The sequence below is a fragment of the Branchiostoma belcheri genome, unplaced genomic scaffold (assembly GCF_001625305.1).
Source record: "Branchiostoma belcheri isolate BF01 breed outbred unplaced genomic scaffold, Haploidv18h27 scaffold1, whole genome shotgun sequence".
NCBI classification, from domain to species: Eukaryota; Metazoa; Chordata; class Leptocardii; order Amphioxiformes; family Branchiostomatidae; genus Branchiostoma; species Branchiostoma belcheri.
In genome coordinates this window covers 4,076,219-4,100,026 of record NW_017802379.1, presented here as the reverse complement: position 1 = coordinate 4,100,026, position 23,808 = coordinate 4,076,219, and the positions used below count along the sequence as shown (strand labels likewise).

At 39.8% G+C, this 23,808-nt stretch overlaps 3 protein-coding genes and 1 long non-coding RNA gene across 4 annotated transcripts; 3 read left to right on the top strand and 1 right to left on the bottom strand.

The window, feature by feature from the left end:
- Positions 1-1,853: 1,853 nt before the first annotated feature.
- Positions 1,854-7,520, top strand: LOC109464145 (coiled-coil domain-containing protein 63-like). The gene is made up of 14 exons (XM_019761086.1): positions 1,854-1,955; positions 2,081-2,180; positions 2,423-2,553; positions 2,762-2,820; positions 2,967-3,089; positions 3,254-3,367; positions 3,690-3,945; positions 4,332-4,466; positions 4,629-4,711; positions 5,026-5,194; positions 5,633-5,796; positions 5,974-6,071; positions 6,233-6,326; positions 6,627-7,520. The coding sequence occupies exons 1-14, from the start codon at positions 1,889-1,891 to the stop codon at positions 6,738-6,740; spliced, it is 1,707 nt and encodes a 568-aa protein (XP_019616645.1). The 5' UTR covers positions 1,854-1,888; the 3' UTR covers positions 6,741-7,520.
- Positions 7,521-9,213: 1,693 nt separating this feature from the next.
- On the top strand, positions 9,214-13,771 carry LOC109464229 (TLC domain-containing protein 2-like). The gene is made up of 4 exons (XM_019761170.1): positions 9,214-9,503; positions 10,414-10,496; positions 10,678-10,760; positions 13,300-13,771. The coding sequence occupies exons 1-4, from the start codon at positions 9,319-9,321 to the stop codon at positions 13,678-13,680; spliced, it is 732 nt and encodes a 243-aa protein (XP_019616729.1). The 5' UTR covers positions 9,214-9,318; the 3' UTR covers positions 13,681-13,771.
- Positions 13,772-14,657: 886 nt separating this feature from the next.
- LOC109464184 (SEC14-like protein 2) lies at positions 14,658-19,922 on the bottom strand. Its single transcript, XM_019761122.1, has 12 exons — positions 19,822-19,922; positions 19,521-19,564; positions 19,363-19,425; positions 19,028-19,219; positions 18,544-18,619; positions 18,394-18,413; positions 18,201-18,261; positions 17,839-17,922; positions 17,083-17,189; positions 16,631-16,776; positions 16,294-16,457; positions 14,658-15,925 (listed from the first exon to the last, which is right to left on the bottom strand). Exons 1-12 carry the CDS (start codon positions 19,853-19,855, stop codon positions 15,774-15,776), a joined length of 1,143 nt encoding a protein of 380 aa, XP_019616681.1. The 5' UTR covers positions 19,856-19,922; the 3' UTR covers positions 14,658-15,773.
- A 926-nt stretch (positions 19,923-20,848) lies between these two features.
- Positions 20,849-22,872, top strand: LOC109464283. Its single transcript, XR_002139876.1, has 4 exons — positions 20,849-20,968; positions 21,499-21,638; positions 21,972-22,085; positions 22,296-22,872. It is a non-coding gene; the product is annotated as an uncharacterized LOC109464283 (long non-coding RNA).
- The last annotated feature ends 936 nt before the right edge of the window (positions 22,873-23,808 follow it).

Sequence of the window (23,808 nt, the reverse complement as noted above, 5' to 3'; positions counted from 1 at the left end):
AATCAATTTTCATTGTTACACGTGGATGATAATGCTATGTAATAGGTCACGCATATAAGTCATGCTGTGTGCATTGATATCATGCGTTATCTATATAACTGTTATATTCCGTATGGTTTCCTTGGTAAGAATGAAAGCGCTATCAATGATAATTGTCTTATGGCAATATGTTATTTCAGAAAATAAGCATGTTCCAATATACATCTGTATCTCATAGGACAAACTTCTTGCAATTCGCCATGCAATTTAAATTTGACAAAGCGTATCTATGCCAATTTCCCGCCAAGACAGACCACAATATTACAATGTTTTGCCTGATGTAAACATCACGTAAAAGTTATAATGTACCATCAGATGATGACACTAAACACCTAACTATTCTAGATGATAGATATAAAGGGCTTCTTTTTCTTTTCCATTTGGGAAAATAACGCGTAAGGATGTATTGCAAACGGTAAAGTAGGCACAGGTTTTCAGGGAGAAAGCTCGCTACGGCGGACACCCTAGTTTGGGGGCCTTCTTTGCTCAGTGATGCGGACTTGAAGAGGTATTTGCACAGCGGTCGCCTTGACAACGACAACAGTTTGTGTGCTTTAGTGCTACGACACAGAGTTGTGACCGATGCTTATGCAGAGTTTCTCGCCATTTGTGATTACCATTGCTGTCTAGAGCCTCTGTCGTGAGCTTATCGTCTGTTACGTCGTAATTTCAGGTAAGACAGTACCTAAATCTTGTTACCATATTCCTGTGACGATGGCCCCTAAAGGCATATTTCGGCGTGACTGAGCATGATGTTTCAGTGCCCAAAATCTGTACCCAAAACAAAAACATGTCACGTTTTGCTGGTCAGATAACGTTAACAAATTCAACGAGAACTTGCAAAATCTGGTTTCTAAAGACTCCATGCATGACTTGCAAATTTGACAAAGAAAATCGCATCTATAATTGATTGAATTTGGCTCGGGCACAAGAAAGAAATCTGGTAATTTCTCGAGGTCGCCATTTTGGAGGAACGTGTATCGTTTTACCCATATTAAGGCGTTTGTCTTGGCCAAAAGCTGGTCCACTCCATATCATTATGATTTGCTATCACCAGAGGAATAATTTCCCGTGGGTAACACTAATGACCCTTCAATTATTATTCCTTAAAGGCGATTGTTGTGACATCGCCTCGGGTTACGACTTCACAAAGGAAGCCGTATTGTTTACACCTGTTCCCTTTTGTACGGTTACAAGCTCGGAAACAACACTCGGAAACAGGTAACACCGGCGCCTCAAAGGAACAGCAAGGGGTCTGGTGACAGTATCTCGTTAGACGGCAGCTTGATTACGAGAATTAAGTCGATCAAGACGCTACAAAATCGGGTATATTATAAACCGATATAGCTGAAGTTGGAAGAGGGAGGGGGGCAGGTAGAAGTTGTGTGATTCAGGATTGTCAGCCAAAGAGCTGTGTAGACTAAGAGTGTAGATTGTGATTTATTTTAAGTAATCATAGGGAATTCTACCCCGACTTGCCACTGATTGTAAGTTAGATGGCTTCATCAAAATCTTAATGCAACTTCATTAAAGTACCATTCTATAATTTCTGTGGTTCATTTAAATACTCTATAAAGAGCCAAATTACCTCCCCACCCTATGCCAGCTGTTTTCTTTTTTGGTTGTGAAAAGTGACAGATTATGGATAGGATGATGTTGGAGATCCCAAAACAGGTGGTTCAGAAGTTGCCTGGTCTGACAAAAAGTTTCTGTTAGGGTATTAACTTAAGGTTCTTTGTTCACATCCAATATACCAGTAACCCATTAACTTATACAGTGCTCACGAAGGTGATTTGCTTTTTTTCTGTCAGATTTTTTTCCTGAGAGGCTGCTGAGTTGAAGTGAAACCATGCCACGCAGACATTCCGCAGGCCGCCGCTCCGATGCAAGTGAGGTGGACGACATGGAGGGACTGGGTAAGTTTACTGTTTCTAGCTTGCTTAATGCATAGGATGTGAATTTCATTGAATTTTATAAGTTTGTTTAACACACATCAACTTGCAAAAGATTGATTCCATAATTTCCTGAAACTGTTTTTCAGCTGAAAGTGAGCTGGCGAAGCTCCAGCGTCAGTACCGTATTATGGAGGGGGATCGTCAGGCATACAGTGTGGAGTCGCAGGATTTGATTCGCAGACAAAGGTAGAGTAACTTTTTCAACAGATACCTGATGATGAAGTGTTTTCATTTTATGAGGCATATAGGAAGCTGCGAGAACTATTTAGGATGCTACTTTTGGTGATGTTTCAGGAGCACAGATCTGTATCGTTATAGCTGGTATAACCACCCTTTGGCGTAACACACCAGCTTCGCAGACACGTGGCAGATAGCAATCACAGATAGCAATTACAGATATCAATGTTTTTGTCATTGTTGTTGTGTAGGGCCGAGATTGACAAGCTGCAAGCAGAACAGAACGAGCTGTTCAAGGACCTGAAGCTGTCCCGCAGCAAGTTCAACAAGGTCAAGGACGAGGAGAACAAGGATGTCCTGAAGAACCTGGTGGCTGCTAAAGGTGCTGTCTTACAGATCACCAGCCAGTAATCTTGCTGCTTAACACTTTCTATACAAAGACAGCCTTTTGGCACAAAAGTAGTATTGATTAGGCAGTTAGAAAGTTACTGGTACATGTTTTTATTTATGTCATAAAACCTTTTACATCTGAGATTAAAGATTACATTGAGTGAAGTGCACTTTTTAAAAATATGATGTTGTCATTGCAGATGAATATGGATCAGCCATCGAAGCTGAAAAGGAGAGAATTGCTGAACTTGACATTGAGGTAACTATGGATTCATTTCTTGTTGAATTTCTCATCAGGTTGTCCAGAAGTACACATTTTGAAACGATCCAGTGTTATGTTTAGTGTTGAATGAATGTGAAAAAGTTGCAGTACCATTGAATATTTCCAATAAAATTGCCCCCCAGATCCGTAAGTGGGAGAGGAAAGTGGACAGCCAGCGGAAGTCGATGGGAGGCAGCAACATCGGCCGTGAGCACGAGGTCAAGGTTCGCAAGCAGATGAGGGTCCTGGAGAACAGGCTGGACAGGGTAAGTGGTCCAACAATGTTTTTAAAAAATGTTGAGAAAATGTTCTTTGAGTTGAACAAAAATTTATTCCTTTTGGTAAATGACATTTTTGAGTAGTTTTTTTTTGTTCCACATTTCCTCTGATTCATGTAGTAGTTGTAAAATGATTGTCGTATATGTTTCAGAGTACGAAGGGTTTTAATGAGGCACTGACGAGGAATGCAAAACTGAGGGAAGAGATTGACAGTCTCCGAACTGAGAGGGCCAGATTTGAGCAGCTGTTCAAGAAGCTGGACAAGGTAAGATGATGTTGAGGGAGTAGTAGCATTTTAGTCCATTCAGTAGTATGATGAATGTTTTGTGAAAGTTGAAAGAATACACGTATTGTGGTATGGTTGTTAGATTAAATCCCATTGTTATTACATTGATATTCCATTGTCTCATCATCAGTTTCAGGGTTGTTCACGACTCTTTTCTGCCAGCCCATAGCACTATCCTCCAAAGTACTGGGCAGGTCTTCTGGTCTGCAACCCGCATCCTCACACAGGTAATGTATGTAGGTTGTGCAAGGTCTGCCTAAACTAGCATGCCTGTTGTCTAATGGTTTTAATGGTTTTCTAGGAACTGAAAGACACTAGGAAGGAGATCGGGGAGACCATTGAGAGTTCCACGGCGGCGTACGACTCGCGTGACGAGGCGCAGGCCAAGATGATCCTGCTGAAGGAGAAGGCAGACAAGGACCTGGCGCAGCACACGCAGGAGACCAAGGAGCTGCAGCGGGTCATCGACCATGACAGGAAACTGAAGGAGTTCATGGGCATCAAGACCATGGAGAGGGAGGAGGACGAACAGGCGCGGGCACAGAGGATTAAGAGGGGTCAGTATTAATCAACCAATCAATCAACCAAACGTCTGTAGGCATCCTAAAGTGTGTGACAGGCCTGTTCTTCCCCACCTTCCTCTTGGGTGTTTCCAAGTTGTGTCAGGCCCAAGGCAAGAAGTAGAAGCAAGGAGAAGAAGTCCATCATATCCTTGTAGAAGTAGACTGAGGAGTTGGCAGATTAAAAATATTAGCAGATATAGAACTTTAAATTGTGTAGCAAAGTACTCAAATATATACATTAAATCATCAACCTGAGGAAAATATACAGGTAATGGTTTTGTCTGACTGTGGTATTATATTGTAAAATAATCCATGTTAAGGTTAGTACTATCCAGACTTTCTCATTGTTGTGTGACACTTCTTTGTGCATTTTATAACAGAAATGGAGGAAGCAGAGCGTAAGAAGAAGGAAGCTAAGGAGGAGAGTGTGGAGACCTACGAGGAAGCTTTCATGAAGATTCGTGAAGTTACAGGGGAAGAGGACCTGGACCTCCTGGTGGAAAAGTTTATTGAAAGTGAGGAACAGTGATCTATTTTGACATCATCAAAAACAAAGTAATGAGTCTTCAGATAGTAGAGTCTGACATTTTGTTACTTGAAATTTGACTTTCTAAAAGTTTGAGAGCTGTCAGTTTTTGTCCATTCTGTAGATCCTAATTTTTCTGTGTTTTCTACAGCGGAGGATCGAAACTTTGCACTTTTCAACTACGTGAATGAGCAGAACAATGAGCTGGAGAAGCTTCATGATGAAATTGAAGAGGTAGGAACATCTTTATTCATATGCCTTTTTTGTTTGAAGTTTGAGTAATCAAACTGTAAACATATCCACTAGAATAACATAATACTATGTAGTATTGTTGTCCTTTTTTCACTGTTTCACCATGAAACATCTTGCAGACTAGATTCAGCAGAAACTTTCTTAACTTTTTTCTACAGTACAAGAAGCTAAATTCTGACTAGAAATGGCATGACAGAAATTTGAACCATCATTTAATAACCAAGCTGCATGAACTCTGGTAAGATTAGCATAAATTATTCAGAATTAGCATAAATTATGCAAATTGGTATTCCCAGATCCAGGAGGAGATCAAGCGGTTCCAGCAGCAGGGTGTGTCCATTGAGCAGCAGCGGCAGCTCATCCTGAAGGACCTGGAGGAGCAGTCGGAGACGGCGGGCAAGACTGCCAACGAACACGACGAGAGGAGCAAGGCCATCAACAAGATCCTGGACCAGCTGAAAGCAGGTAGGCACGATATGCTGTAAAGATGCAACTTTGCCAAAAAACAATTACTTGAAAACAGTTAGTTGAAAGAAAATTATCCACTTGCTTGAGTAACTGTTTTTTTGGTAAAATTATCTTATTACCTGGATGTCACTGATGTATGCGATTTTGGTTTGACAATCTGATGAGCTGAATGGTGAAACTTGTGGCCTTGGAAAACACCTTACAAGAAAATTCTTTTGCACCAGTGCTATGGACAAATGGGGTAAATGAATATTTATCCTGTCTTCTGAATGATAATTTCATGAAAATTGTTTTCCAGGTTATTCATGAAATATTTTTTAAAGGAAATTGTCTGAACCTGTAACTTTTCTCAGAGCAACGAGTAAAACAGAGTAGGAAGAAAACAGAAAATATCTCACTATTTTTACTCTCCCTCCCTTTCTTCATCGTGAACAGGGATAAACTCGCTCTTTGACAAGCTGAGCTGTGACCGGACAGCTCTGCAGGACATGTTGGGGGGGACGGAGGGCGTCAGAAACGACAACATGATGCAATACCTGGGGGTCATCGAGGAGAGGACCAATGAGCTGTTAGCATCTCAAGCATACCTCATGTCAAAGGTCAGTGAAGTAGGAATCAGCGTTGGAGAGATAATGTCAAAGAAGAATTGAGTTGGTCTTTAATACAATGGTGAAAAAAATTATAGCCATATGAAATATGACTTGATTTGAAAGATTTAATGTCAGAGTGAGTGAGTGTCATTGTTTCATTGCCATTTATTCCATTACTTTTTTCAGGACTACGAGAGACCATACGACCCCAAACTCAACAGTCTTCTCGGGGAGGGACCAACCAAACCACCCCCTCCTCTGCAAATAGAACCTCCCACTACTGGGTAAGTATATGTCGTCAACATTCTCAGACAATGTAAAATTCCCTTCAATTGCTTGTAAGTGTGTCAGTGTCTTTGTTAGAATACCACCATCTGACATGTACTTTCCAAAGGAAGTGAAAATCAGCTATACAGACATTTGTTGACAAATTGGTATTTTACAGGGATGACTATGACAGTGATGATTCTGCCCAGCCAAGTGATGAAGACCAGAGACCGCTCACACAGAGTGAACTGAAGAACAGGGTCATGAAAGGGGTGAGTACTCGACTTACTCAAGAACTCAAATCTCCAAGCAGATCTTTAGGGACAAAATTGTGATGGTTTTAGGCTGCCAAGTCCTGACCACTAGTTCTCTGTTGAATGGATGGCTGTCAGAAAATGGCAAATTAGGTGGTAACCATCTCCCAATGCAACATCCGCTTGGAGAGTATACAATTAGTACTGTCGTTGAATATGGTCCTGTAAGTTTATGTTATATGTGTCAGCCATAATATTTTCATTTTGTTCTGATCATATTTTTATTGACTCATTTTTTTCTTTTCTTTTCTTTTCAAGGTTATTAAAAAAGAAAAAGCAGCTGGACAGAAGAAGACATTTACATATGACTTGTCAGGTGCAAAGGATCTAAAACAGTCGAAATCCTACGAAAAGAAGAAGGGAAAACACTAGGACACACAAAGATCCAATGTCACTCTGCTATTTGTACATACATATTTTACGCCTATGCACATAATGTTGCACAAATTAGTACTGGTGTTCAATGAGCTAATAATCAGTTATTAGAAATGTTGATTTTACATGTACATGATGACAGTACATCTGTTATGATTTGCTTATTTCAAACATATTTCATATGATACACCTGTTGTCATGTTATGACTTATATAATGTATTTAATTCAGTTTGAAAATTGTATTAATCAAGTCTGGAATATGAAGACATAATTTACTTGATGATTTAATTTTCCGTTAAATCCATAGTTTAGCTTACAGAGCATCTCTTCTGAAGTGATGCAAGTGCAATTTGTGATTTGATATGTTAGACATGTCTGAAAAGAAGCTTATGTCGTGGACATGCATAATCTATATCTTTCAATTTGTTTGGACCACTACAAATATTCTACAACCAAAACAGTTTCATGCTGTGGACATTTTTGAAAAAATGCAAAGATGTGGTGTTCAAGTTGTTTCTTTCACAAGCACAGAATGGTCATTCCATTTGGTTAAAAAGAATTAAGCAATAGGAAATGTTTAATCTTCCACCTCACTTCGGTGGTTTTGTAACATGCAAATCTTACTACATGTACTTTGTACACATATCATAGTATTTTGTAGAAATGTGGTCCCTATAGACAATATTTTGACAATGTTAATGTTGATGTATACATATATGTTGAACATATTAGTAAACAAAAATATATCATTTCATCCTCATTTGTCCGGTGTTTTGCTAAACTTTTCTGTAAGAATCTGTACCAACTTTGCTGCAGTGCCTAAGATGGGCTTGATGAGAAAGTGAGGTGTGATCCACTGATGATTCCAACTCGGTAGGTATGGCAGGAAACATGCAAAACTTAGAGCAGGAAAATGTTATCTGCAAAAAAGTATTGTACAGGTAGACATTATATCCTCATTCTTTAACACAAAAGCATGCCTGCCCTTAGTGCTGAACATGCAACAAACAACTATGCATGTCCCTGCCCTGGTGCTGAAAACCTAACACACCATCCCTGTCCTTGGTGCTGAACAACTAACAAAGCTATGCCTGTCCCAGGCACTGATCATCAAACATACAGGTATGCCTGTCCCTGGTACTGAACAACTAACACACCATCCCTGTCCCTGGTACTGAACACCTAACACACTGTCCCTGGTGCTGAACAACTAACACACCATCCCTGTCCCTGGTGTTGAACAACTAACACACCTCCCCTGTCCCTGGTACTGAACACCTAACACACCATCCCTGTCCCTGGTGCTGAACAACTAACAAACCATCCCTGTCCCTGGTACTGAACAACTAACACAAAGCCATGCCTGTCCCAGGCACTGATCATCAAACATACAGGCATGCCTGTCCCTGGTACAAGCACACGACGTCCAATCAATGGCATACTGTAATTGCTTGCCAAGCAAAACAATTTTTCAACCACTAAGCCATAACACAAGGACTGGAAACTTGAAATACCGTAACCTTAATTAATTGTCCCCAGATTGACAAACAACCCCATAAACAACCTTCTAGAACATGTTAGCAACTCCTCATGGCAATCTAGGCTTGAACTTTACTTCAATTATAAAGTTCACCATAAGTTATTTCAGATTTATGTCAATACATTAACACGTACTATAACAAAAGTAATGGTATCCGTCGAATATGCAATGTGACGATGCCCCGCCCCCTCTTACACAACTCCAAGGCCATTCTCCGGCGCGTTGGTGCTTCGATTATGAAAAGTTCACTACAAATTCTTTTTCAATACTAGCCAATGGGAACCAAAAATTAAATCAAGATACGTGTAGTGTCACATATATACATATAATACCCCATACCATATAGTATTGAATGAATGCCACCATTATCTGGTAAGTGTGCGACGGAGCGAAGACTTTAATTTGAGCACGGCCGCGGTGCGTACTTCCAGTGTGCACGGTAGCTGTTGTACTTTGCATCCTTCCTCGACCACTATGACGTATAACAATACCTTACGCAACTACTATAAACATCTTTATGCTGTTACACAACCGATCCTTCAATACAACACAAGCCCGATAAGGAGATTATTCTCATGACCCAAATACGGTGCAATCCTATTGAACCGTTTTCCTTACATAATCATGATACAAACACACCTTGCCCCCTTATGCAATGATTCTTTAAACACGAACCAGCCCTTTGTAGAGATTGCTATGGAGACTAGCTTTAATGCTTTAGTTTTATAAAGATAGCTTCAATACTACACTTTTATACATGTGACTTTAGAACTATAGTTTTATACATATATCGAACATAATGGTTGTGAACACTGTGCCCTGTTGATTAACCGTGGATCCTCCGAGAAGGCTGCTGTCGAGGCTAAGTTGCATAACACAAGCCCTGTTGAACTTTGACCCGTCCTGTTACTCAACCAATCTCTGACCATGTGACCAGAATCAAATCTGCTTTGGGCGCGGACTGGAGCGTGGGCTAGAGTGGAGGAGGATTTCCTTCAAGACGCGTTGTTTACCTCCGAGAAAACTCTGGCATTATGAGCGTGGAAAGCGGGATCGTGGGGCCTTCTGTGGCCGTCACGTCCATGGTAGTGTTCGGCATGATCAGCAGAACGTTTTTGAGGCTTCCCATGCCGAGAAGTGTGCGGAACCCCTGGAAGTGGACCAACACTTTCGTGTCGCTCGTCCACAGCTCGCTGACGGGTCTTGGCGCTCTGCTGTGGTGAGTAAACAAACCCGCCCCACGCCTCGCTACCTCTTGAGAATGTCTTCCGCAGCAGGGCTTGAGATCGTCTTCAAATAAGGAAGTGCGATGCTCAGGCGGGTTCTGGACTAAAGTTAGATCTAGAGGGAAGATCTTGCCGCACCTTGTGCCTGTCCCGTTGTTTTTAGCGTTACTGCCATACTAAAGAAACGTTATCTCCTGTTGAAAATCACTGAAGATGTTTCCGCTTCTGGAAAACTACATGGAAGACATGTGTTTTTAATTGTTGGGAATTGTATCGTTCTGTCACCCTAAAAGTGTCGATCGCAAACGAAATGGACCGTAACACAGTAAGGAACACTCCGTCTTGGCGCTTTGTTATGAGGTGTCCTTTTAATGAGGTCGCCGGTCAGTTAATTTCGTCTATTGTCCAGTTTGAGCTTTGTAACGCATAAGAAGACAAATATTCTGGGCGATTGCCGAAAGAAATTCCTGTTCATATTAAAACATTTTTTGCTTTAGGAAACTTAAAGAGGGCAACGAAACGACACTTCTCATTGTAGGCATAATTTATGATCATCCCCCATCGGTTGATGAAGGAGCTTAGGGAATTAGTGCGTCAAACAGATTAGTAGATTATCTACTAATCTGTTTGACGCACTAGACGCACTACTAGATAGATAAACAACGCGTGTACGATTTTATCAAGATTCGACTTACGCAGAAGACAGAGTAGTATTCAAAGATTGTATCTTTGTCGATAACACCATGAAAGAGCTCATCAAGATTCCTCCCAGCACCCAGGTAACAGTCCTCTCGCAATTATAACATAATTTAGCTCATTGTCCCCGGGCCAGACCAATTTAATATCTTGTTTTGCTTTGTCCGCATAAATTTTCTAATACTTTTTCCCGACTTTTCTCCTCAGTTTTTACCTTGCACCAGACATGACCAAAGACTTGATCACACCTGTTACTATGCCCTCCCATCTACTGGTGTCATTGTCTACAGGTAGGTTTGTATATTATTACATTGATATTATACATGTATTATAAAGGCATTCTTTTGCTTAAAACAGCCTTTCATTGTTGATCAGTAATTTTCAATGTTTGTCGATTTTCACCTCAGGTAACATAAGAGTATCTGCAGTAATGAAATGGTGTCAAGTAATTGCTTGTTATATTTTTTCCAGGTTATTTTATGTACGATGTCCTAGATTTGTTTGTAAGCAAGAAGGCAATGTCTCACTGGGAGCTTGTTCTTCATCACATCACGGTAAGTTCATTTTACAACCAAAGTACAACCAAAGTTAAGAATAATGGTATTACTATTGTATAGTATATTCTGTGGTGTTGTGCAAGTCAAAGGTTATTTGAAAGACAGGAAGTAACTTTGGCATACTTTAAAATGGATGATGTCATTAGACAGTTATAATGTACCTTGTGTGCAACATGTGATAAAGGCCCGGAAGGTAAAAAAAAAAACTTTGTTGTTTTTTTCTTTTCATTATTGTCCACGAAGCGCACTTACTTGAGCTGCTGTGTTGATCCTGGTAGTCAGGATTCAGTAGACCTAGTCCATGTTTCCATCAGTTAACCCAGTTTGCAAACCACTTTACCAACTCTACAGTTTCACAGAAAACTCTGCACTGACTTGCTGACTTACTAAAGCTTCTCTGAGGGCTCGAGGTTAAGCCAAGCAAACTAGCACAAAGGCATAATGAAGTCTGGTTACTGTGTGTTAAGATATCACTATTGGCTTGTTAAGTAACTTATCTCAAACTGGAAGGGACAAGAAAGAGAGAATTATGACACAGCTACATGTGTAGATTGTTGACAAGTTGATAATGTCATCTTTGTTGTTAGCTGCTCTGCCTGGGCTCAAGAATCTTGTAGCATGCTGCACAGTTGTTGGCAAAACAGTGAAGAATGTAGACAGTAACACAGCAAATAGTGACTCACCCTATGACAAAACAAACAAATACACCTTGACCCTGGCACTAAGGTCAAGGCTTTACTCCTTGTATAACATGATCCTTTGACAATCCAGATGCATGCAAAAGTGGGAATGCCTACCCCCAGCAGAACTAATCAATGCCATGTAATGTTGCTGAAAATGGATTTAAAAAAAACTATACTGGAATGTAACAATAGATAAATGTCTTAAAGCACTCTTTTGTACTACAGTATGTATTTCCCCTCTTTTGTTTTTTTTTCTGTTAGAAGGCTTTTACTTTATGTATGGAGAAGGAATGCAGGCGATGAAATGGGAGAGGTTGTTTGTGGACGTGAGAGTGAACATGTAAGAGGGCGTTGGAAAGTTGCCCGGCACGTTGGCACCAGTAAAAAAAGGGTGTGTCTGATTGGCTGTTGGCACCAGTAGAATAAGAGGGTGTGTCTGATTGGCTGCAGTCCAAGTTTGAGTGAAGGGATTTAGTACTCCAAGGTGGTAGCAGAGCTATGGGTCAGAGGACCTAATAAGGTGTCCGTGTCATGTAATTGGCATGTTGTTTGCAGTATTCCTTCCATTGACGTTGTTTTTCTTTCTGACTGAAGAAGTGTTTCTCGCCATTGTATCCTTTGTAAACCCCAATGGTCGGCAAAAGTGACAAACACAGAAGTGCTAACTTCTGCTTACTAATAGTTGTTGCTAATAGTTGTTGCAAAACTTTGTATCTGATCTAACTACCCAACCCAAGCCTTGGTGCCATCATAGTTAGCTTGGAGTCAGCATAAACTAACCAGTATGGCACCCTCGCTAACCCAACCCAACCCAACAACAGTATATGCATGCCAGAACAGGGACCACACCCCTTTTAAAGTAAAGCAGCCCTGTCTTGTCAAGCTAAATTATGTTTTGACACTCAGGATATGAGTCAGTCTTTATCTCTTATTTCATCTCTGTGAGGCTAATACCAGATGGGAGGGACCCTCTATCAATCCTTTTTCATGTGGCATCCCCCAAGGTATGCACACTTCAGATATCCAAGTGTTCAAAACATTCTTGAGAAGGCCTTGATAAGGTACCCATTGAATTTGCATTTTTTTAAAATATGGTGGTGTAAGGGTACCCAGCAGAATTTGATCTGTCAGCAGATATTACAGTGTTTGAAATAGAGAATTGAAAGGAAACATCTGCATGTTAAAAATGTATTGGTACAACGTAAACATTTGTGCTTTATAGCAACATTAGATCTAAAGATGATTTATTCAAAAGGAGAAGTAGTGGCCAGCTGAAGCACTGTTTGAAGACCATATAAAATCTAGGTCACCTGGTGAGAATGCCCTTTGTGCAGACCTTTTTTCTGGGGTTGTGACCTTTTAGCAGGAGGAGGCCGGGTTATTCATTGACATTGTAACAATGCAATACAGGCTTTATCCTCAGACCAAGCACACAACACAACTGTGTCCTCCACTCCAACTGTTTGCTCCTGCCAACATGTTTGGCCCCAGTTTCACTTCGAGTGTTTGGCATTTGCATATCATTAGAATTCAGTGCAATGGGGTAGCAACAAATGGAGCAGACTAAAGCCCAACCAGGCTATCGTACCCCAAAATTAGAAAACAAATTACAGCCCATCCCTTTAAAAAATTGTCTAGAGAGCAAGGGAGGCATTTACTACTTATGCTTCGTATGTCATAATTGATAGAGTTTAAGGTTTGTTAAGATATCATCCTTTTTCCAAATTAGAATGAAGACTAGATACAATATAACATAAAACCTGTCCTCTTTGCATTTACAGCTGATTTGATGACAAATAGGCATTACTACCGTTATGACATACTTATTTCCAAATTGTTTTTGTTCCCTTCAGGTCATATCATGCTTTGGTTGTGCTGTCGTCACCAAGCTGTACACTGGGTTTGCTCTGGTGGCCCTGACTATAGAACTCAGCAGTGCGTTCCTACACATTCGACAACTCTTACACATGGGCGGCGTCAGCAAACGGAACGTTATATACCGTACAAACAGCATGATCAACATCGGGATGTACATCTTGTTCCGGATCTGTACGCTAGCGTGGATGACGAGATGGATCGTCATCAATCGCGACGCAGTTCCCATCATTCCCTTCACTCTCGGAAGTGTTGGCCTTGCGATCATGACCATCATCAACGTCTTCCTGTTTTTCCGCCTGCTGAGAAGCGACTTTTTGCAAAAGAAGCCAAAACACAAAGACTGGTTCTCTGAGTAGGACAGTTCTCTCCTTTGATTTTGATATAAAGAGATATATTCCTCAGCTTTCTATGCATTTGTACACTCATTAGTAAACAAATTGTGAATGTATGGAGTCCACGTTTATATCTGAAAGAGAAGTATAAAATTTGGAATAAAAGATATAATTTCTTAGTAACTCATCTACAGTAAACTCACATTTCAAGTTGGGAATGCACAATCATGTATGTGAAGACTAATATATTATTGGATCTCTAGAAGCTGTTAATTCTTTTTCATGGCATAACTTCTGACGGATGATTTTTAGATGTTTGTAAATAATAGGACAATCAGGGACGAATTGTTGATTTAATTTTGTGGCTGTTAGGAAAACATTTCAGATCTATTTTCTTCAGGAAATTGTAGCAGTTGCTCTTAGTGTTCAGCTTGATAAACACAATCTCAGTGACCTCAACTTTCTGAAAATTTCCTTGGTACTGCACCAAGTAGTCAGTGTGAAATTTAATATTTGTAGAATGTGATTGGCTACAATCCATGACACTCATAGTCAAAACTGCAGGGACGGGCCATTCAAAAGTCTGTTTTCGTTTAAGAAGGCATCAGTAGCTTTTGCTCCTTCCATGTTAGGAATCTCATGGATATATAGGAAGTACAGTAATCTCTTATTAAGTTTTAATGTGCATTTTATAAATCAGGCAACCAATAGACCAAGGTGTCATATGCATACATACTAGCTTCCTTACTCTCTTCTCAGGTCACACTATAAGTATTTTACAACATCGACATTTCTCACCCTGAAACTGGAGGGGGGGGGGAATGATAATGGTGATTCTAGAATGCAGATGTGCAGTTTCATGTCATATGTAGGTTAGGAATTCCATTGGGCATACTCAGGGTACAAACCGATCAGCTGAATGGGTACGCTTTTCACCCAGGTGCATTACTGTTAAGGTTTTGTTGTGTTCACAACTTCAAGTTATAAAGAGATAAGGCAGATCTAAGATCTGATAATGATGTAATGTTTGATGATGAGTGATCAAGTGTGTGAAAATCCGAAATTGAGATGAAAAAAATTTGAGTACTATTTGTTTAAATTGATGTGAAAATTGTAGTATTGACTACTTAGCAGTATTTCTATTTTTTCTGTAAGAACTGTATGATTATAGATTTTAAACCTCCTTGATTATAGTATGCCTAATTTTAGGTATATCTGTCAAGAACTGTTGCATTAATGATTTTTACCAGTACTAAACAAAAAAGTGTGATGAGACATTGTAATCACTTAACTTCTGTATGCAGTTTATTACTCAAGACCTTATAACAAAGGTCCATTTTATTATTGAAATTTGCCATTTAGTTTAGACCAAAATACAAATGTCACTAACATTGTAATGTCATATCATGCAGATATTTTATTTCTGATATGTTATTTGCCATTTTTGATATATTTTGAGATGTAGTTTTATGTTTGATGACAAATCTAATGTAATATGTTTGTACATTTTGCAATTTCAGAATGCTTTTTACAATGAAAATCAAATATAATAGATTTATTACAAATATGTACTTTTGTATTCCTGTCTTTTTTTGCCTGAGCAATGTTCCCACAACTTATTCACCAGCTAGGGCTTTGGACCTAAATGTCAAAATTTGCAACTTGCAACATAATAAAAACCTGGTCTCTTGTCCCATCATAATGAGATTATAAACAACATTTAGGAGTATGTAGTTGGAACATATACATTAGTTGATTTAAGTCAATATTTGCAACACCTCTATATTAGTCTGTTGCTCCTTCTTGAGGGCTTAGATCAAGGCAAACAGGCAAGCTTAGAGCAAGTCACTTAATGTTACATGTATTAAAATGATAACCACACTTCCGTTCCCTGAATTTAAAGACTTTTCACAGGGATAACCACAGGTTTATCCCTGTGAAGCATTGGAAATCTTACTTGGTCACTGCTAAAATGACTTCTTTTGAGGCACAATTTTGTAGATAACATTGTCACATTAGCTATTTCAACTTTGTTTCCTACATGGGACTTTTTCATACATTTTTCTACAAAGCTGGAAGATTTCCACATTACCGGCCAGGTTTGACCTTTGTTACCCTTAGTCTTGGCTGGAATCTTGCCCATCCCTGAACTGTGACACATCACCCCTGACCCCTGTGAGAGATTCATCACCAGGTTCCAGCACCTCCACACTGTAGCGAAGGGTCTTACTCCGAACCCAGCTGTAGGAATTGTCGAATCGAACAACATCTGTGGGGGTATAAAATGAAACAAGATACAATACACAATGTAACAATGTTCTTTAGTATACGATAATACATTCAAATGGAAGCCAATCTGTTGGTAGAACCATAGTTGTAGAGTTTAAACTTGGAACACAAGAAGGAAACTCGCCATAAATTTTCGGTTGATCTTGTCAATCTTCATCAAATCTATGATCCACTCCAAAGATTTAGGGAGTGGATCATACATACTGCAGTTATTACATTGGGTGATTTACACCAATAAGTTAATTTCAATAAATTTTGAAACACACAACAGTAGCATTACAACCTTCACTTCTGATACGTTCCTTGAATAAATAAATAAACAAACAAACAAACAAAAACAAACTTTACATTTGCCAGCCTCTGCACACAACAGTTCCCCGTCGGTCAGTATGAGATGACTGTTGTGTTTGGAGCATGGCACGACTTCCTCCATGTCCTGGTATCTGGTACCATTGCCCTGCTGCCTGTACACTCCAAACCCGATGTCACAATCTTCTGTCTTAAACAACCACCTAGAACAGATTTATACATGATAGTTTAATATAGGTCCAAAAATAATCGTGTTCTTGCCGCAATAGTGCCACCTACATCGGCTACACAGGAAATGGAGTACTTTTGGTGATAGAGTATTCTCCCCAGTCTTCTTGTAATGCGAGACAATCTAGACACATCTGTCCTGCAGTACCTGAGGATGGCACCAGGGGTCCTCACGTCCACCTCCAGCCCCAGTGATGTCCCAGGCTCCACGTCTGCTGACTTCATCTGTTCCAGGATCTCTGCAGGAATTCCCGGTGAGTAATGTGACTCGGGAACCACACCTCCATATCTGATCTGTATGAAAGAGGCAAATACAGGAGACATTGTATCCCATACTAGGATGTAATATTTCGATATCATACAGTTGAACAGTCATTAATCATCATAACTTTAGGTCAGAAGACATGTTGATTATCTAAAGTGTCCTCTTAGCACTTGCTCTGTCAGCTGCAGAATACAATTGTCCTCTGCTCTTAGAGAATTTTATATAAATCAGAAGCTAGGTGTTGAGTTGCTCTACCATTTGCCAGACACACATTCATGAAGAGGAATGTGCAAATTCATGTTGTAAATATGATATAGACAAACCATTGGCTGTACCTTTGACTTGCACATGACGTCCCCATCAGGGTCAGTCATGGTGCCTCCATAGTGTACAGGGATCTGGTCAGGTGCAATGTGTTCAGCCAGGACCTCTTTCCAATTACCTGTACCAAAAACAAGTCCATCAACATTTGAACTTGTGGCTTTACGTTTTTTCAGTAATTCTTGACCTTCAAATGACACAATATGTCAGTTTCCTTGATGAATCAAGGGACTTAACAGTAAAGCAGTAACTTACAAAAACGTGTGAGAATGTAAACCTGTTCCTGCTACTGAAACTGTATTCCTACTACCCAGCATGCCCCTGTCCTTGGTACTGAAACTGTATTCCCACTAACCAGCATGCCCCTGTCCTTGGTATTGAAACTGTATTCCCCCTAACCAGCATGCCCCTGTCCTTGGTACTGAAACTGTATTCCCTCTAGCCAACATGCCCCTGTCCTTCGTGCCAAAACTGTATTCACACTAACCGGCATGCCCCTGTCCTTGGTACTGAAGCTGTATTCCCACTACCCAGCATGCCCCTGTCCTTGGTACTGAAACTGTATTCCCACTACCCAACGTGCCCCTATCCTTGGTACTGAAGCTGTATTCCCACTAACCAGCATGCCTCTGTCCTTGGTACTGAAAGGACACTTCACTCTGAAAGGTAGTGGTACTGAAAGGACACTCACTGGTACTTCACTCACACTAACTAGTCCTTACTGAATTTTCACTCTAGATTCAGTAACATGTTGTGTAGATAGTACTTACTGCCACAGACAAACACCTTGTTTCTGGTGTCTTCACTCAGAAAGGGTTTCACAACAGAGTAGGCGATGGGGAAGACAGAAGGTGCTGTATTGTGTGGGGGAAAAAGAATCATCAAAGATATTTGCAACGTTTCACTGCTGTATCATTTTGTGATAATTTGATCATTCTAAATAAATATGCCCAATATGATGATTATACCTTTGTTTGCATATGTAGTATTTACTTAGTATTTATTGCTGCTGATATTTTGATACTTACTGGAAAAATTATAATGGCCAGTTATCATTGAATATCCTCATGATATACTATATTACATATATGTAGTATGTTTTGGCAAAACAACAACACATTATATCACACACCTTGTACCACAATGACCTTTTTCAGGATTTCTGGATAGTTGGCCTCAAACATCTTCAGAAACTTTACATAAATAAAAAGGGAAATGTTTGTCAAAAACATGTATGGAATTTTAAAGAAATAAAGAAAAAAAAAAGATAAATATGATGTTGACAGTTAAAACAAATTACCACTGGATCCATCATAGATACTGACCTGAACAAATGCCTCCGCAACTGAAAAAATAAAACAAATTATGAATTTCATTTTAGCTATTTCAAACGGCTATATACAAATGCTAAATCAACAAGCAAATACATGCAGTAGAAGACTGTTATGTATTGAGTATATGTAGCTTGCATGTACCTGGCTTACAAAGATGCTGCATGCCAAAGTTGTACAAGTCGTACACCACAGTCATCCCAAATGTCTGTTTGCCAGTCTAATAGAAAGTAGGGGTACAAGACGATAATCACAAATGTACAAAAGTTATAAAAAGTGTTCTTAACCTTCTCCCTTTTTCTAACTCTGTAACCACCAGAGAATTGGTAGCGATACAGCTACTTCAATGTGATAATATATAAGGTTACCGTACTAGTACTTCTCCTGGAGCTATTTTAAGAAGCAACAGTTGAACAGTAGCCTGGGTACCATTCTGCTTAGTTTTACGTCCACTCCAATAGTCACTATGCACCAACCATGGGTAGCGAATATTGGAGCAGATGTACTAACTTGGGTGGTACCCATGCTAGCTGAACAGAGGAACTTATAATCTTTTAAGTTTATAATCTTATATTCTTTTTAATATTTTAAGTTTACATTCTATGGTAAATGGCAGCTTATGTTCTACCTTTGCTGAATGTGCAGTTAACATGTCCTCCACCATCTCCAGCATACAGATCTGGAACTTGATGACGTCCAGGATCTTGACAGATCTCATCATCCCCTGGACGTCCAGCCGCCCGAACACCTGGTAAAACACCAGGCTGCCCTCCCTGTCCTCACCACAGAAACCTCCCGCTGGGAAAAACTTCTCTATAACCTTACAGGAGAGAAATATGTACTCAATAACGGGTCTCCAGAGAAAGCAAAAATAAGCAAAATCAAGCAAAAATAAGCAAAATCAAGCAAAAATAAGCAAAAACAAGCCAAATAAAGTTGGCAGTAAAGATTGATGACTGTTACCTCTGGCTCCTTGAAGTTCTTCTTAAGGTTGTCAACATCCATACTCTTCCTAAAGGTAAGATGCTGGAATAAAACAGAGCAATCATAGGGGTAACATTGTACCAAAGGAGGAAGGGAAAAAAGGAAAACAAAAATCAAATATCTTGAAGTATACTCACTGCTCTGTACATCTGCTCAGCCTTGTCGATCTTATACCTTCTTGCTGTTCAGGAAAACACAGAAAAAAATGTGAGCAAAACATGTGGTAATTTCAATGACTTCAATCTTACTTCAATGAAATAAACAACCCATGTAATATTCTGTAGACGAGGTTACAGTGGCACTAACTTCAGCTTAGGTACAGAAAAAAATTATGTGTTGTTTGGTCAGATTTTGTCAATTTGGAAGAAAACAGGAACACGATCAACAATTGTTAGGGTCCATTCAGAAACTTCTGAGTCAACTTAACAATAGCCTCACCTTTCAGCCACCTGTTGAGGTACTGGTTATCCATGTGGGGCTGGGCAACATCCTGAAGTCTCTCACGGAACTGTGTAAGTTATGCAGAGAACATCTGGTAATGGGGCTTGCTACAGATTAGTGTAAATTATCAAACACTGGATGGGCTTCAGGCTTACTATTGGTATATATGGGGGACTGAATACACCATGTACCAAAGAAGTAACGTTACCTTGATGCGGCTGGATATTGATAAATACGATCAGTGTATGATCTGCAACATCCAATATCTAGGGAGCATTAGCTAGTGTTCCTTTGACCTTCAGTTAATAATGCATCACAACTCAAGGAACGCAGGTCCTTCAATAAGAAGTTCAATGCAAGTTCTTTTCTGAAGGCCAATTGCAACTACATGTAACAGGGCAAAAACAGTGAAGCGCAATTTAACATACCGGTATTCTAATAATTCCTTAGTTACGTTTTTGTAGGTTTGACTTCAGTGATGGTGTCAGTGGAAGACGAAAATTATAGCGATCGTTAGTTACCTCTTTCAAAATATGCTCCTCGTCCGCACTCATCGTGTCTTCTTTTTGTAGGACTGTCAAACTACTCGTAGTATATTCCAAAGTGCGATCATTTGCTATTGTTATAGGGGTGAACTTTAGACGTTGATCATCCAACACTGCACAGCTGCACAACAACAAACACACTCCACTTCCGGGTTCAATATTTGGAATGAGCCACTACAAGAAGGGGGTGTTTTGCCTAATAAATCGTTTAACGAGGCTGTAGGTTTTAGTCAAACCGAAACAAAGTCTCCTATGTAACATTTTGCAGTTATCAGTAACCATTTCTTGTGACTGCAGCGATCCAAAGTCAAGATATTAAAAAGATGACCTGCATTCCCAAGAATCTGTCTGCAATGTGTGAGGAAACTGCAAGGGGCGTTTTTGCACGGGCTGCACGTGTGAGGAGCAGAAGAAAACATGGCTCCTCGTGGAAAGAAAAGAGCTGCGCATGCGGATGCTGGTAAAGAAGAGGCCCTAGTTGCGAAGGGAGACACCGACGCTGGACATGAAGCTGTGGCGGTAACTTCTACAGCTGCCCCGGCAACGAAGAAGGTCAAATCCGCGGGAAAAGCGTCCTTTCGGGTGAAAATCGAGCACTGGTTAGTGGGAAGAAAAGTCCTATAAATTTGTGTGTTCCACGTTATTGATGATCAGTTCTCGACCTAAAAAGAAGCACATTTTCCATTTAGCTTCATTGTCAGTTTATATAACAAAGCTGGATAACTTAACAGTTCAACACAGGAAAGGGAAAGTGCGTGAGTTTTTGTTGTTGTTGTTGTTGTCCTGACAAGGTAATATGCATCTCCTCCCAACCCCCATCCCCATAACAGTTACATCCTGGCCCTCCCCTATCAGCTCAGCAGGTCTAACATTTTCTTGCCTTCATTTAATAGTTCATATAACAGTTATAGGGTTTGCCACTTTAGATGTAACAATAGAAATGGAGTATATAACTCATATCGATCAGTCTGCTATTGTTGTAGAGGCGGCCCGTTTTGCACATTTATGTTACCTGATATCTCATACTGTACATGTAACTGTTAACTGTTATATAAATTAAGATGACATAACGTTAGATGTGAAAAAATGTGATCATATAACAAACATTAGAAGCATTCTGCCCTCTCAGCAAGAGCTGACGCGTGTACAAGCGCAATGCTGACCAGCTGGCCGAGGCATTGCGGGCGGAGTTTCCTGACGTCACCGTGGAGACCACAGTCGGACGCAGGAACAGCTTTGAGTGCACCGTTGTGAAGGATGATGGGAAGGGTGAGTGCCAGTATCTGTGCAAAGAAAACTTCTGTGTGTGAGATTCTGGTTGGGGAGAAAGATGGAAACATACCAGCCAATCTCAGATGAGGCCATCTCTGTGCTGATTATGCACAGAATTAGATTGTAGTTTTAGGTAATGATCAGTTGATATGTAACGTTATCTGTCTTTATATTATAGTGTTCAAATCAATTTGTTATTATGACTATAGTTTTGCATCAAGAGCTGTTGAGGTACAAACTTAGTTGTTGTTTTTTTTACTTTAAGTTACACAATTGCTTTGAATGTTTACTATAACTGTTATAGACATTTATGTTCTTTATTGTTTGCAGAAATGTTAGTGTGGACAGGGATAAAGAAGGGTCCACCTCGTAAGCTGAAGTTCCCTGAACCTAGTGTGGTGGTGGAAGCAATCAACAAGGACCTATAAATGCTCAAAAAGTCAGGTATGACAGAAATATTTATTTCCCACAAAGAAGGATTCAGTATCAGTAACTTAACTGTAATGTGTTGCAATATAACATGTAACTCTTAACGGTTACATGTAATATGTGGATGGGGGGATTGTATCTGTTCATAACCATACCTAGATATGCTATGACACCAGCATGTAACTTAAATCAAGCATGGTTTCCATGATTGTTCCCCCACATTAGGCACTTCATGACAGACTGACTTTGACCCACGTCTGGTCGAGCGCCGATGACGGGAGCGGCAGAAAGGTTCCCCCTGGCTTCTCCCCGATGATCAGCTCACCAAACCTGGCTCACCTTCACTCTGTTGCTGTTCTGGACTGTTCTTTTGTACCCTGTTCTTGTACCCTGTACCCATAGTGTAGTTTAAGCACATAGAACTAGTAAAAAAGTTATAACGTTATATATTAACAGATCCAACTATCTATTTTCATATATTTTGTAACCACAACTGACCAAGAGAAAGATTTCTGTAGATTTTCTCTAGATAACTTTTGTAGCACTAGTCAAGATCATGTGACATGTTTCATGGTTTCGTAATGTAAATGTTATGTAGATCTAACATGAAGTTTAACTGTTAGCTGATAGACTTAAAGCTCACAAACTGCCATATTTACTACAGTGCACGGTATACATGGACATGTTCACCATGTCTCCATGCTTGGAAGGGTTTTCCCTGTTTAAGATCATACCGGTATAACTGTTAATAAACTTATATTTTGTCATGTGGAAATGCAAATAAAGCATGTTCTACTCTCAAGTGGTGCAGTGTGTTGTTGTGTTTACTTATCAACTGCATATTATTTTTTGGAAGGGGCAAAAAGTATTGAAAGGAATGGGGAGAGGTACAAGTTTATTGTTTATTATTTAGCATATTATATTGTACATTTATAACAATTGAAAGTGCAGTATTGAACACTTGCCATGTGGGGGAACAGGATCTGCAATCCGTCGGACAACTATTTTGTGAAGCTGTGTCTTGTTCGGAGGTAAAAACAAAAAGAATCGAGAAAATGATTGAACAGTTAGGCTTGTGTTTATGTTTCATGACAAGGACAAAGACACAGCAATGATGCTTTACATACATACATGCTATTTGTAAGGCATTAAATTAAGGGAGGATAATTCTTGTAAGGAAAACATCCCTACTATGAACAAAAGAAATCCTCTTGGTGAAAGGTGCTTTCAGCACCAAGGACAGGGAAAGGAACTGGCCATTGACGCAGAGAGGGGAAATTATTGGCAGGCAAGAGATGAATGTAATTTTTAGTAACTTTCTAAAATGATAATACGTAATTCACCACATTAAAAAACACTGTCACAAGATGGCATTATGGCATTATATTTCATGACGTGGTTAAATATTATTCCAAACTAATTACACCCCCTCCATGAGAAGTGAACTCGTCCACCGTAGGTCAAAGTGCGCAAGTGACAGCATGGCGGATTTAGACCCCAAACTTTCTGGTAAGTTCTAATTTCCAACCTTCACGGAGTAGTTGGTCTTCAAAGGGTTAACTATAGGACGAAATTGAAGTCTATAGACGCTTTTAAGCCTGTCGCAAGCTTTTGGGCATGCTGGGAACGTATTTATTGAGTTAACTGCATTCATATGTGACAATCTAGCTTGATACATCTGGTCTGCGTACGTACCCACACAAACAACAGAGCAAACAAATAATGTCCTTGCTCTGAT